This window comes from Rhea pennata, chromosome 4 (genome assembly GCF_028389875.1).
Source record: "Rhea pennata isolate bPtePen1 chromosome 4, bPtePen1.pri, whole genome shotgun sequence".
Taxonomy (NCBI): domain Eukaryota; kingdom Metazoa; phylum Chordata; class Aves; order Rheiformes; family Rheidae; genus Rhea; species Rhea pennata.
Window position 1 is genome coordinate 66,059,754 of NC_084666.1, and position 12,431 is coordinate 66,072,184.

Genomic DNA, 12,431 nt, shown 5'->3' on the forward strand with positions numbered 1-12,431 from the left:
CAGGACATAAAATAAGTTATAACACAGCTCAGATGAATACATACACAGAAGTTACACTATGCAGGAAGTGGCTCAAAACCACTGATATTCACTGAGGGACACAGTAGCAACATAGTAAAAATTCCACTTTACAGACAGTAAATATTTATGCATGTGTACATGTGCGCGCACACACACACACACATATATATTTATAGGTGGGCTTCTAGATAAACCAGATCTGAGGTAATATTTTAATTCCCTCATATTTATGTTCAATTTTTTTCTATGGCACATCTGAAGCATAAAAGAAAACTGCAGTCCTCTCTTAATAAAATGTAAGAAAATGGCAGGGACACACCTTACACATTTTGCAACCTATCTAGCTCTCTCCATTCAGCTAAAGAAAAACTTTCTGTTATTATCTAGAGCCCGTTTCAGGCTGTGTTGTGTAACAAAAGTCAAATAAAGACCCTGCAGTTCCCTTTAAGAAAGCATTCAAGGCATCCTTGCAGGCAAGGCTCCTCCGCTTTAAACATGAGGGGAGGCATGATTCTTCCTTTCCTCTTTTTGTAGGCAAAAATCTGGGGGGAGGAGCAGCTTAAGAGTGTATAGCACTTAGATTGCACTCAGACAACCAAGTTTACAGGGGATTAAGCAATGTTCCTCAATTTCAAATGGAGTGAGTTTCCATGCTGAAGAGGGTACACAAGGGATCTGCAACAAAACTCTTAAAGCCCTGAAACTTTGCATGGCTTAGTCCCTGCCAAATCTAATTGACTCAGTTTTTACAAGCTGCCACGGCAGGCATCAGACTGTCCAGCTCTCCAAAGGCAGCAGATAAAATTGGAGCTAACTGCCTTCTACCAAACTGCCTCTCCATTCTTTCAATATCAGAGTCAGGCATAACACACCTGTTGTACAAAGTTGTCTCAGTGCAATTTTTTTAAAGATTTTCCCTCAAATCTTGTCTCTTCCTCCAGGTATCTAAACTCTGAAGGCTCAATCCACGATTTAACAAATTATCTTGTTAACCAGCCATAAAAACTTGTTTTACTCCGCTACTCTACAACAAAGGCATTGCAAGAAAAATTAGGTTAAGTACATATGCATATAAAACTACATTAACACCTTTCATGTCACATACAGGAGGGCCTAAAAAAAAACAATGCTGATTTCTGTTCCATTAGTTATGTGAAGATAAGAGCAGAAATAGCAGCAAAGCAGAACCAGCAGTAGGACCATTCTGTGCCATCCAGCTAGCAGGAGAAGGCTCCATGTCCTTATGTCCTGACATAAAGGTCATCCCCAACCCTTTAGGGATTCAAGTTAGGGACTAATACTCTACTACCCATTCCTGATCAAGAGCACTCATGGACTCCAGGTACACTACATTTACATATTTTGATATATGCCACACAGGCTTCTGCAGCACTTGCTGAGAAATGCCACCAATGCTATGCACCTAAAGTTCCTGCTGAAGCTTCTCCAAAGTCAACAGAAGCAAGACTATACTTAAAGCTAAGCACATTATAAGGAAAGCTTAAGCTTCAAAAAAACCCAACATTTTACTTGAATAAAGAATTAATAAGTTAAAACATGACAGAAAAGAAGTAAAAACACTACTTTCTCCTTGCAGGCTAGTTCTTCTTTCCAGGAAGAACTTCTTGCCATTCACAATTAACTCGACAAGTTTCTAAGCCTTCTGAAACTAGGCTTCAGGAGGCAGGCTACTCCCTGCTCCTCCCTACCGTCTTACCCCTTCTGCAAGAGATACCATATGCCCCAAGTCCAGCCTCCAGAAGCTTGTCCTTACTCTGTGCCTCTCCAGGTGGCAGCACTCTCTCAATCTGCCCCCTGCTACCTTTCCAGAGCAACAGGAAGCAGCTGTGAACAACAGAGATACCCCGAATGATGTCCGTCACACCTGGGCTTCTGAAAAACATTCTTAAAAAAAGGAAAAGACCAAGCACATGCTTTGGTACTCCTCTGAATCATGACCTACATTCCTTAATAACTGTTAACAAAACCTTGAAAATGTGTGCCAGCGAAACACAGTATATGCAGCCAGAAAATTAACATATTTCTCACTGGCTTTAGAAGTTCTAACAAGGTTATATTTACAAAAAGATGAACTACTACAGTAGTTCTTACATATCAGACACTACGCACGTAAATATATAGATGACCTCTGACAAAGAGAAGGGAGCTAGGCTTAAAAATCAATAGGTTTTCTGAGAATTTTACCCACTGATGGGATATGGAAAGATTTCACATTTAGAGAGGAAAGAAAGAAACATTTTAAAACAACTTGAACTTAGAAGATTGAAAACTATTAAAAACAGTTTCAAAGGAAATATCTTACGGGATCAAGTTAAGGCACATACACACACTATCACTACATAGGCCATATAGCTATTTCTTACAAGTTTTCATATAAAAAATTGCAGATTATTTTCATTCTTCTTTTTCTAATATATACTGTAACTGGAATCCTGTTTGATGACTATGATAAAAGCATCCTCTGATGGATCAAGTCTCTCAGAATCATAAGAATATTATTCAACCAAAGTCTGTCACAAAGATTTCTGAAGTTCTCTAGATCCTCTAAGTCACTCAAATTAACATGAGTCTCTCAATTTCAGTAATAAGGATATGACCTCAGTTTCAATCATTAAAAAAAAAAAAAATGTACCCAGAAAACCTCAGCACTAAATATTTGAATCAATACTTGCATTTGGTAGACAAAGTCAGAAAGAAAAATCAATACAGTATATAAATCCACCAGAATGCTGAAATAAGAAGCTGATGAAAAGTAAAAAATGAAACATGAAAAAGTTTAATTATGAATTACAAGAATCTTATGATCAGATCTGTATGCAGGGTTTCTATAAGACACAAAATGTCTAAGACAGTTTCTTTAATGCAAAATTATACGGAAGTGAGAGAACAAAAAATTCATGGCCTTTAACCTATGCCCTATCTCATAGTTGCTATCAACTTGATAGCAAGTTCATTTGACATAATGATTTAGTTGCTGTGATTTCAACACTACTTTAATAAAAAAAAACTTCTTTAATATAAAATTTCAGATCGTTTTCTTTCAAAAAATTTACAATGATCCTTGTTTCATTTTTTATTTATTTTCTTACTTTTGTAATATTTATCGGGTTGTTAGAAACATCTTGCTAATGTTGGTCAATGTTTTCGTAAATTCAGACAAATATGGAAAATAGAAAATATGGTAGACTTGGCAAAGAATTTCATCCAAAAACATGATTTGTAAGAATCTTCAAGTTAAAGTAGGTTTAATCTAACAACTGAGCTAGCGTTAATCTTCAATTCCTGCCTAAAAAGATGAATACAATAGGTACAACAGTAGCATACTTTGTTAGTCTCCTTTGAGCTGGCTTTCAGTATTAGGAACAGATGGCTGTAAGCCCAGTCTTTGGGTTTTTTGTTTGTTTGAGTTTACTTGCTGGGGAAGGAGGGGAGAAAGGGACAATAATCTCAACGTTGGTATCAACTCAGAGTTGACCTGGAAAGGTCAGCAATACAACATACAATACTAAAAGAGTGTTTTACCCAAGCATTTTATCTGTGGTATGCATCATGTGGTAATTTGCTTTCATTGCAGAATTTTATTAACAAGATACTCCTCAGACTGCAAACTCTTGTGAAAATCTTGAACTTTGAACCACAGAATGTTACTGCTTTGATCAATAATTGCTGTAAGCTTTTCTATTTTATTTTAATTTTGTTTTCCACTGTGTTTGATTGTCACTATGCATAGATAAACCACTGTTGCCCCAGGATACTTTTGCAAATAAACTGATAGTCTCAAAGGTTTTAATTATTCTGGTTAAATGAAAGTTACTACTACTTCTGCTACTTGGTAGGAATTCTAATTAGATGAAGGCTGTTTTGTTTTTCCTTGCATGACCACATTTTTTAAGATTAAGTTAAATCATGTTTTTTAAATTGCATCTTTATGATGTATCTTATTGCCATTAAATCATAGTTATATAAGCATTCAAAAGATATAAAAAGTTTGAAGAAATATCTCAGCTACCTAGCTAGTCTATCTACCTCACTCCGTGGCCAAGTGGGTACTATTTAATACAATGACAAATCTTCTAGCACATACACAAACATACAGATGAATTACCATTAATATACTTTCCCACAGAACAGTCCTGATACTACTCAGATTGTACCACTTAATTATAAAACTCTTCTCTGAATTAATTTTTAAATTGCCAACAAAAATAAAATAAAGAGCCAGGCATACAGTATCTCTTCATTTAAACCCTTCCTTATAATATAGATGAGGAAGAAGCGACAAAATTGTTAGGCATACCTGACACACTGCAGGTGCATTTTCTGGTGTGCACTACCGGTCTACATAGAATTATTTCTACATTTGAATATAATTTGATTCGCATGGATCTTATTTACTAAATGAAGGGTCAAACTCCTGAATAATACAAATAAATCTCCAGTGGAAATATCAGGTGTGCTGTAGGTATCTAGGTTACCATGTTAATTATAATTTTTAAATCATTATGACACATTTTATAAGCATAAAATTTGAAATCATATTTGCAGAAAGCTGAATTTCAATGTCTTTTAATCTACAGTTTAAAGAATGATTGCTACTAGAAAGATTTTAAGAATGCACTTGTACTTAGAGTTACACTCTTTTTATTGTGCAACAAGCCTGTTTTCTTAGAACAGAAGTGAATTTTATTTGGAAGGAATCTACCCTCATCCTTAACAGAATACTAATAATACAATACATCATTTTTTATTAATCCTTTCATTATGAGTGTAATGCCTTAGGTGGTAGATAAGGTAGATTTGTCACAAGAAAATGAGACTGTCTGCATTGGAAACACAGACTACTATTTTTGTTCTGGCTTTGCAATTACAATATAGACATCATGACAAGTCTGCTCAGGCTACCCACCATTGAACAAATGATACTTGAGATTTCATCCTTTCTTAATACATGCTTTCTTTTCTTATTATTTTGTATGTGCCATTAGCAAAGGAGATACTGCAGAGCACTGCAGTCTGCTGTGCTGATTTGAAGCCCAGCTTTAAAACCTGAATTCTTCTGAATATATGCAAAGAATCTGCATGGCAACCAGCAAACCACATGAATGATAATTCAGTAGCTGTATACAGACTCCATATGAACCAGCAACCTAGTACCTTCCATATAAATTATGCCGGGAAAATTCTGTTTATTGGTGAATTAATAATAATTTTCAAAATACAATATGATTTAAAATTACTTGTTTCTATTGGTTTTATAATACATTCAAAAGAACACTTTTGATGGAGAGAAAGGCAGTTTTAAGTACTATTGTTTTTTATTATTTTCATCCCCTGTAATGCAGGATGTTGACATTTGGGCATAAACAGCAGCAAGAATATTTATGTCACTGTTGAAACAACAGCAAAAATAAAAAAAGAGAGAAAATTTGTTTTCACCTCTCTGATTTGCTTACAGCTAGACATCTCAAAGATAGGCCTTTAATCCTGAGCCTGCTATTGAGCCATTACTCATTACTCACAATCAAAATATAGTCTTTACAACACAGTGTGTGTTTCCTTAGCTCATATTGGCACTTACATTCTTCTTCTCTTGTTAACTTAATGCAGAGGTCAACTTACCTGACAAGCAAAAGCTATTGGGTCAGCCACTTTTTTGAGAATGTTCTCAATCTCCTCTAGTGCAGTATAGTATTCGATCTGCGCTGTGGCCTTAATGACTCCTCCGCAGTAGACATTTACATATACAGGACCAGCAGGAAACTCTTACAAAAAACAAATCAGAATAATAGTTGAAAATATTTTATAATCCCAGACCAAAGGTCTCAGGAAATGAGTAAAAGAGCAGAGGATAACATCACAGAACATGCAGAGAGGCAATGAATAGGATTTGCATTTCACGAATGATTCAGTGTAGCCAGCTTTTATCCAAGTCTTTCAGCCTAACATTCAAAAATGGAACAAAGAGAATATATCTCTGTAAATCTTTATAAAACAAAGCTACTGTATTCCTTCAAGTTAGAAAAGTGATGAAAACAGTATCATTCACATTTCAAACATCTCTTTCAAGGACTGATGATCTATAACCAGCTCCTTTATGCCTACAAATTATAGAAAGGTTTGTTTATTACAAACTGCAGAATTGCTATTTTTCTTTTGAAACATTTTCTTAATTGTAGGCGAAGTTCTCAAAATTGGATTTGAATTATACTGCAGTCTAATTACTTCCATTCCAGTCGTTTACCTAGTAAAAGCCAAGGAAAGAGGCATTTGTACAGTCTGTTACTTTAAGTACAACTTGCTCTGAGTATGCAGCATGAGCTCTCTTTATGAGTGTATTTCATAATTCATTAGTATTCATTGTGCCAGGAATCCTGCTGCAGCATACCAGCACTAGCACAGTTTTTTCAAAATTCTAACTTTCTCCACAAAAGAACAATTCAAGTGGCCATTCCTGAAAATTTAAAAGGGCCAAACTACACAATACTAAACAGCTCTCAGGATGCATGGACAATGTTCAGGATGAAAATTAGGTCACACATTTTGTCACCCAAAGGCAGCTTAAGAAGCCCTATTTCAAAACTGTAGTGTGCATTTTTTCCCTATCTAATGTTGCATTGCAATAGTTTTAAAATAAAATATTATGTAAGCACTTTTGGGAATTCACATCATACAATGGAGTGGCAAGCTAGACTCTGAATGTTTAGGTGGAAAATGGTTTAACTCATAACTTTCATCAAGTGAATGAAGATTGGTGTGGCCCTTAAAACTAAGTTCTAAATCTCATAAAAGCAGTGTTGTTTTTTTTTGTTTTATCATGTTCCAGGCAAAATAAGAAAATAAGGCAATTAAAGTTATGGATAGAGGAGCTGGAAAAAAATCCTAAGAAACCAGCTCAGTGATATAAAGAAGTGGCATAGTCATGAAGAAATAACCAAGAAAATAAATGATTTCCTGTGTTAGTAAGAATTATAGAGAGGAGTATAAATTTACAACATTAGATATAAAATGAAACATTTTAGTAAGACAGTAATAAGAAAGAGTGTTAGCTTTGCATTTTATGGCAGTAATTTTGAAGAATGCTAATCTGTGACTAATCAATGACATTTTAAGACTGCCATCTGCCATTTAACCACACAAAGACAATCTAATAGAACTTAGTTGCCCATAAATCATTTTCTGTGTTATTAATAAAATAAATATTCTCTATGCAAAACCCACGTACAGGAAACACCTATAAAGTAATGTTAGAGTCTACTGGGAAGTGAAACTACTTATCAGAAAAAGTGAAGGGACACCAGAATTTCCTGTTTACTTAAAGGTAACAAAATTGTCTCTTACCTAAGGCTTTCATGTACTTGACCTTCTGATTCCAAGAGGCTGGCTGTGTCCTAATTCGTTTATTGTCTGCTATGAATTCAATTTCTAAAGTTTCATCATCTATTTCATCTTTCAACAAAATGAATATTTCACCAGGGTTCTATAAAATCAAAATATGTGCCCATTAGTCTTTCACACAATAACATTGAAAGTGTAAAATGTAAATTAAAATGTAAATTGAATGGAAAGTTCTTTTAACAATAGCTTCATATAAAACATACCATAATATGTAGCATTTTGAATTTAGCTTACCTAATATTTTAAAACAATATTTCAAAGACATACGTAGATGTATTATTACTTTTTCTAAGACCATTTTACTTCACACATCAATATCTCCAAGTACAAGTGACAGTGGTTTAAACTGTAGTGACTTACATTGACATACTGACCTATAATTTTGTTCTGTTTATTTGAATTTAGTCTGTTGCCTTGTGGCACTTCTACTCCAGTAGAAGTGGAAAAAATATACACTTCCACCACCAGAGAAACTCTAATCTTTGATGAACAGAAAAAGAGATTTAATCCATGAGTAACAATTCTCTAGTAAGACACTATCATTTATGATACTATTTCAATCTCCACAGTGCAGATTTCTACCAGAGGTAATAGCATTTTTCAAAATTACAGTTGTTTTAAAAATGGCTAGTTGCAATTGTCCTTGAAAGCCTTCAGGCTTTTAAGTAATTTACAGAGAAGCCAACCAGTATTGTAAGAGAACAAAATAGGTCAAAATGTATCATATCTTTCATTATTCAGCTGGTAATCTATTACCAAGGAATGATATACAGAATGGTCTACTGACAAATACATGACATTCCATGTACACTGCAATCTTCATATCTGACTATGGCTATTCCCTATGCGTGTAAAGGAGTGTAGCACTGAATATTGTACATTCTATTTACATTCTCACATATTTTCTCACAGCAACCCTGATTAAAAACAAATACATATGAACAACTGTGTTCATTGGAATTGCATGCAGATATGCATATATAAATATTTCTGATTTCAACTTAAAATTAGACAAGGTGCATACACACACAAGTACTCTTTAACTCACAGAAGCATATGGGTACCAGTATGTCCATCACTGGTTGTTCCCAAGAGACTCTTCACATCTCTTGAGAACTCCCTGCCTTCATGCCCCTTCTAAACTACAAGTTTCCGATGACAGTAATATCTCCCCAGCCTGTGAAAAATTTTTAATAGAGATAAAATCTATTTTATCTGAAAATCTTTTGGCTGAAGTGTTGATGTGCTACAAAGGCAAAACAAATCCCACTGCAGGCTAGATCCACTCTCATGTTGGCTCCTCATTTGTTCTCAAAACTGAGAGAGTACAAATGAAATTACAACAGGAAGAGTAGAAGAACACTGTTATTGCAAATATTTTAGCATCCCAAAACCTTACTTCACATGATATCCTAGCCGGGAGCACCAATGCTGATCGCTGATTAGTTTCTAGTGTTTCAGAATCTTCCTTTGTTTCCAGAAAAAGATCTGTTTTTTCTGATGCTCCTCTGATATTTGACAAGCTAACATCAGTGTTACTTTGGTAATCTGAAAAAAATAACATGGAATGAAGATATTGTTAATCATCCCAGATCAGTAAAACATGGCAAAGAGGTGGTTATAACATATTAGAGATTCATATGACATTTGGGGTCACATTAAGGGCACTGCATGAAATCCTGGCAAAATTCCCTTTAATTTAAATGCAGCAAGGTTTTCCCCTGCAACGAAGATCTTCCCTCTAAAGTTCTGATCCTGCAGTCTTTAGCTATATAAGCTGTGCTCATGTGCTTAGTCTCATCAAAGTTAAAATAGATATAGGCCTTTTGACCAAAGCTTCTGCGACCAATGAGGTCACAGTGGTCAAAGAATTTTGTAGTTTTGATAGAACAAACTTTTTTTTCTGACAGCACACACTGAGATAAATTGGGATTTTCACCTCTCTTGCTTTTCTCTTATTAAAACAAGGATATGCTGCACTTCTGCAATTTACAGCCCACCTGTCAATAGAAAGGATTTGTATGAGTGCAGTGGTATCAGTGAACATGAAACTATTATAACAGCTAGGGCATTTCCCTAACACAAAGACTCCACAGTATTTGCCTTCCCTCATATACAAAAGATGGACTGAAGGTACACTTTTTTTTTTTTTTTTTTTTTTTTTTTTTTTTTTTTGTAGAATACGCTGGGTGTGGAAGTGCTATGCCAATCATATAGGTAGCTTGCAAGTAGCTTCTTTTCTGTTCCACAGTTCCAAGTTAGGCCCAAGAGGCATAGTGAATCCTTCACCAAATCACAGAATTTTAATGAGGAAATATAAAAGAACTGACAACCACATCTGCAGAGCTCTGACTAGGCCTGTGTTTTAGAAAAGCTATTTTTCACACCTGCTACTTCTCAGCTGTATCATTACTACTCCTTTCCAGACATTCTACTGACTATTACCTTTACAAAACATTCTTCCCACCCATCTCTTCATCAAGCAGGATTATCTAGTATATTGCAGTCACCTAACTGGATTAATGATATCATCCCAACCAGCTCATAGAGCTGAAAAATCCAGCCTGGCTGATGAGAGAATAGCCTAAGAGACATCAACAGTATCTTACATTACTGTAATTTATGGAACAGTCACAGTCAATTACATTCAAGAACACAAATAACTTTCAGGCACATCTTTTCCTCTTAAATGGATGTAGAATATTAATATAAATTAGTGATGGGAGGAAGACCAAGCAGAAGCAATTTGGCTCTGCTCAGATAAGTACCAAAATCATTTTGAGTTTTTTCCAAAAGCAACCAAGTGACTGAGGTATACAAATCACACAGTGCTCCTAAATGACACAGAACTCTTCCCATTCAGCATCAGTACTGGTAACTTACTATTAGTTTTCCCACTTCTTGCTTGTCTTTATCACCCAGGTATACTAGTTGGTCTAAAATTAATGTCTCCCCCTTCTTGCCTTGCTTAAGAACGCACAGATTTTAATAATAAATTCACCTGCTAAGTGAAGCTATGCCAGGGAACGCAGCAGAGAAATTTGGGTATGCTGTGTCCGATATAGTACTTCTTCTCAGAGATGTGTTTTGATTGTTACAGATGTCTCAGAAGAAAAAAACATATCATTTGCCCATGCTTTGCACAGGAAGCTAAAGGTTCATTGAACAGCTGTGGTGGGTCGTTTAATGTTCATCATCAGCTAGTAAAATTTCCCCAGCCCACTCCTGCTTATATCCTCATGACTTTAAGGCAAATCAGATGTGAATTTAAGCTGTGAATTCAGTGTAGATTAGTAAAATTGCACTCCTTTGCAGAGCTATACTTTGCAAAACTTAAGTAGTTTTAATTCTATTTGCTTTAATTTATTTTGAAAGTGAAATAAACTAAACTTAATGGAGGCTACTTGGATTCTGAATCAACCCACAGTTTAATGTAGTTTAGCTAATCCAGGTCAAAATCTAAGTGCATTAATTTGTCTGATTATCACTGTGTAGACTAGACCTTATTTAGTGCTGCCCTTCAAAAAGAGTCCAGAAGGCCTGAAGCTTTGAAGATGAAAACAACTACAGCCTTGTGCAGGACAATGTACACCCACAGAATACTTTAGGAATAGTCTGTATTCATATTTTAAGTCACTCATAAATCTTATATTAAAGCAGATGGAACTTCTCTTGGAAGACAGCTCATATGAGGAGAATGCTTTTTCTTCTGAAAAATTTTCTGCCACTATAGGCAAAAGATTCTTGTAAAGACAAGAAACATTTCATTACCACACAAAATAAAAAGGACTGAATAGTAACCTGATAGTCTCTGTATTCTTGGTTGTCAGCTTTCTAATTATCATTCTTTGAGCATTGTGGGGACACATTCCAATCTATGTGAAATTAATGATAACTTTATTTCTACAGTCTTCAATCTACATATCAAAAATGAAAGTAGTTGGTTCCACCTTTTAATGTCTGCGATAATTCCCCTACTGAGAAGGTCAATGCTAAAGCTATTAGGATAAATTAGGATAAAGTCTTTTATCACATTAATTACATTTTAATATTTTTATTATGCATAGAGATGTCTAACTATAATGTCAGAACTGCAGTCCAGTCACTACTGGGATTATATTACTTCCGAGTTCAGACAGATAGTTAAGAAATGTGGCTCTTCCGTGAAAGACTTTGGTATTTAAGAGAATGAGGGATTCCCAGACTGACCATGAAAGAAGTTAGCAATTTATTATCAGGGAAGATGTCTTTCAGTATATGTCAGGTCCACATTATGTAAGTATAAATGAAATAGAAGTACAGCAGTCTAAGAATAACAGGGATTTAAATCATCATCATTATCTATGTAGCTGCTAAGCACTAGAACCATCGTTTCCAGCATTCAAATTCCTACTAGCAGTATCAACAGTATTGATCATAAAATGTTGTGGAATACTAAACAACAAAATGAAGTGTTATTTGTAGATGCTAAACAAGCAGTACACCAGGGATTAAGCAAACCTTGGAATGGTGGCATTAGCTAAAACAATGTAGCTTCTAAGGCATTAACACCACACTAATGAGATTCTAGTACCATCAGTGGAGCATGTATGTAGATATGGTCTGATACATCCCTGAGCTCTCTATTGCATGTGTTTCATGCGGGTAAAAGGTGGTGTTTGACATACAGGTCTTTTGAAAACTTGAAATTTGGATATCTTCAGTATGAATCCTCTTTGCAGCCTTTGCAAGTAATGGTTAGGGAATGCCATTAATTCTTAAGGCTTTCACAAAAATAATCTCTTAACAAGAATTTACAACTGTATGCATAGCTTTGAAACATAAAAGGAGCATCATTATAATGTTGAAGTGTCTAAGAGAGGGGATTTATTAAAGAGTATTTGTTGCCTGGTGAATATGTTCTGTTAAGTTTGTACATACAGTGACCTATCTGTGAGGTTCTTACAATGTGGCACTAACAATTAAAATAATGGATGACTAAAAAGGTATGCTTT

General features: G+C 35.1%; 1 protein-coding gene across 1 annotated transcript in view; it reads right to left on the reverse strand.

Moving 5' to 3' along the window:
- BANK1 (B cell scaffold protein with ankyrin repeats 1) overlaps nucleotides 1–12,431 on the reverse strand; it is a 145,991-nt gene that overhangs the window by 95,452 nt on the left and 38,108 nt on the right. Inside the window, exons 4-7 of the mRNA XM_062574958.1 lie at nucleotides 8,837–8,985; nucleotides 7,381–7,519; nucleotides 5,662–5,804; nucleotides 3,455–3,457 (exon numbers count right to left, since the gene is read on the reverse strand). Coding sequence (XP_062430942.1) covers nucleotides 3,455–3,457; nucleotides 5,662–5,804; nucleotides 7,381–7,519; nucleotides 8,837–8,985 — 434 coding nt within the window. The remainder of the gene's footprint in view (nucleotides 1–3,454; nucleotides 3,458–5,661; nucleotides 5,805–7,380; nucleotides 7,520–8,836; nucleotides 8,986–12,431) is intronic.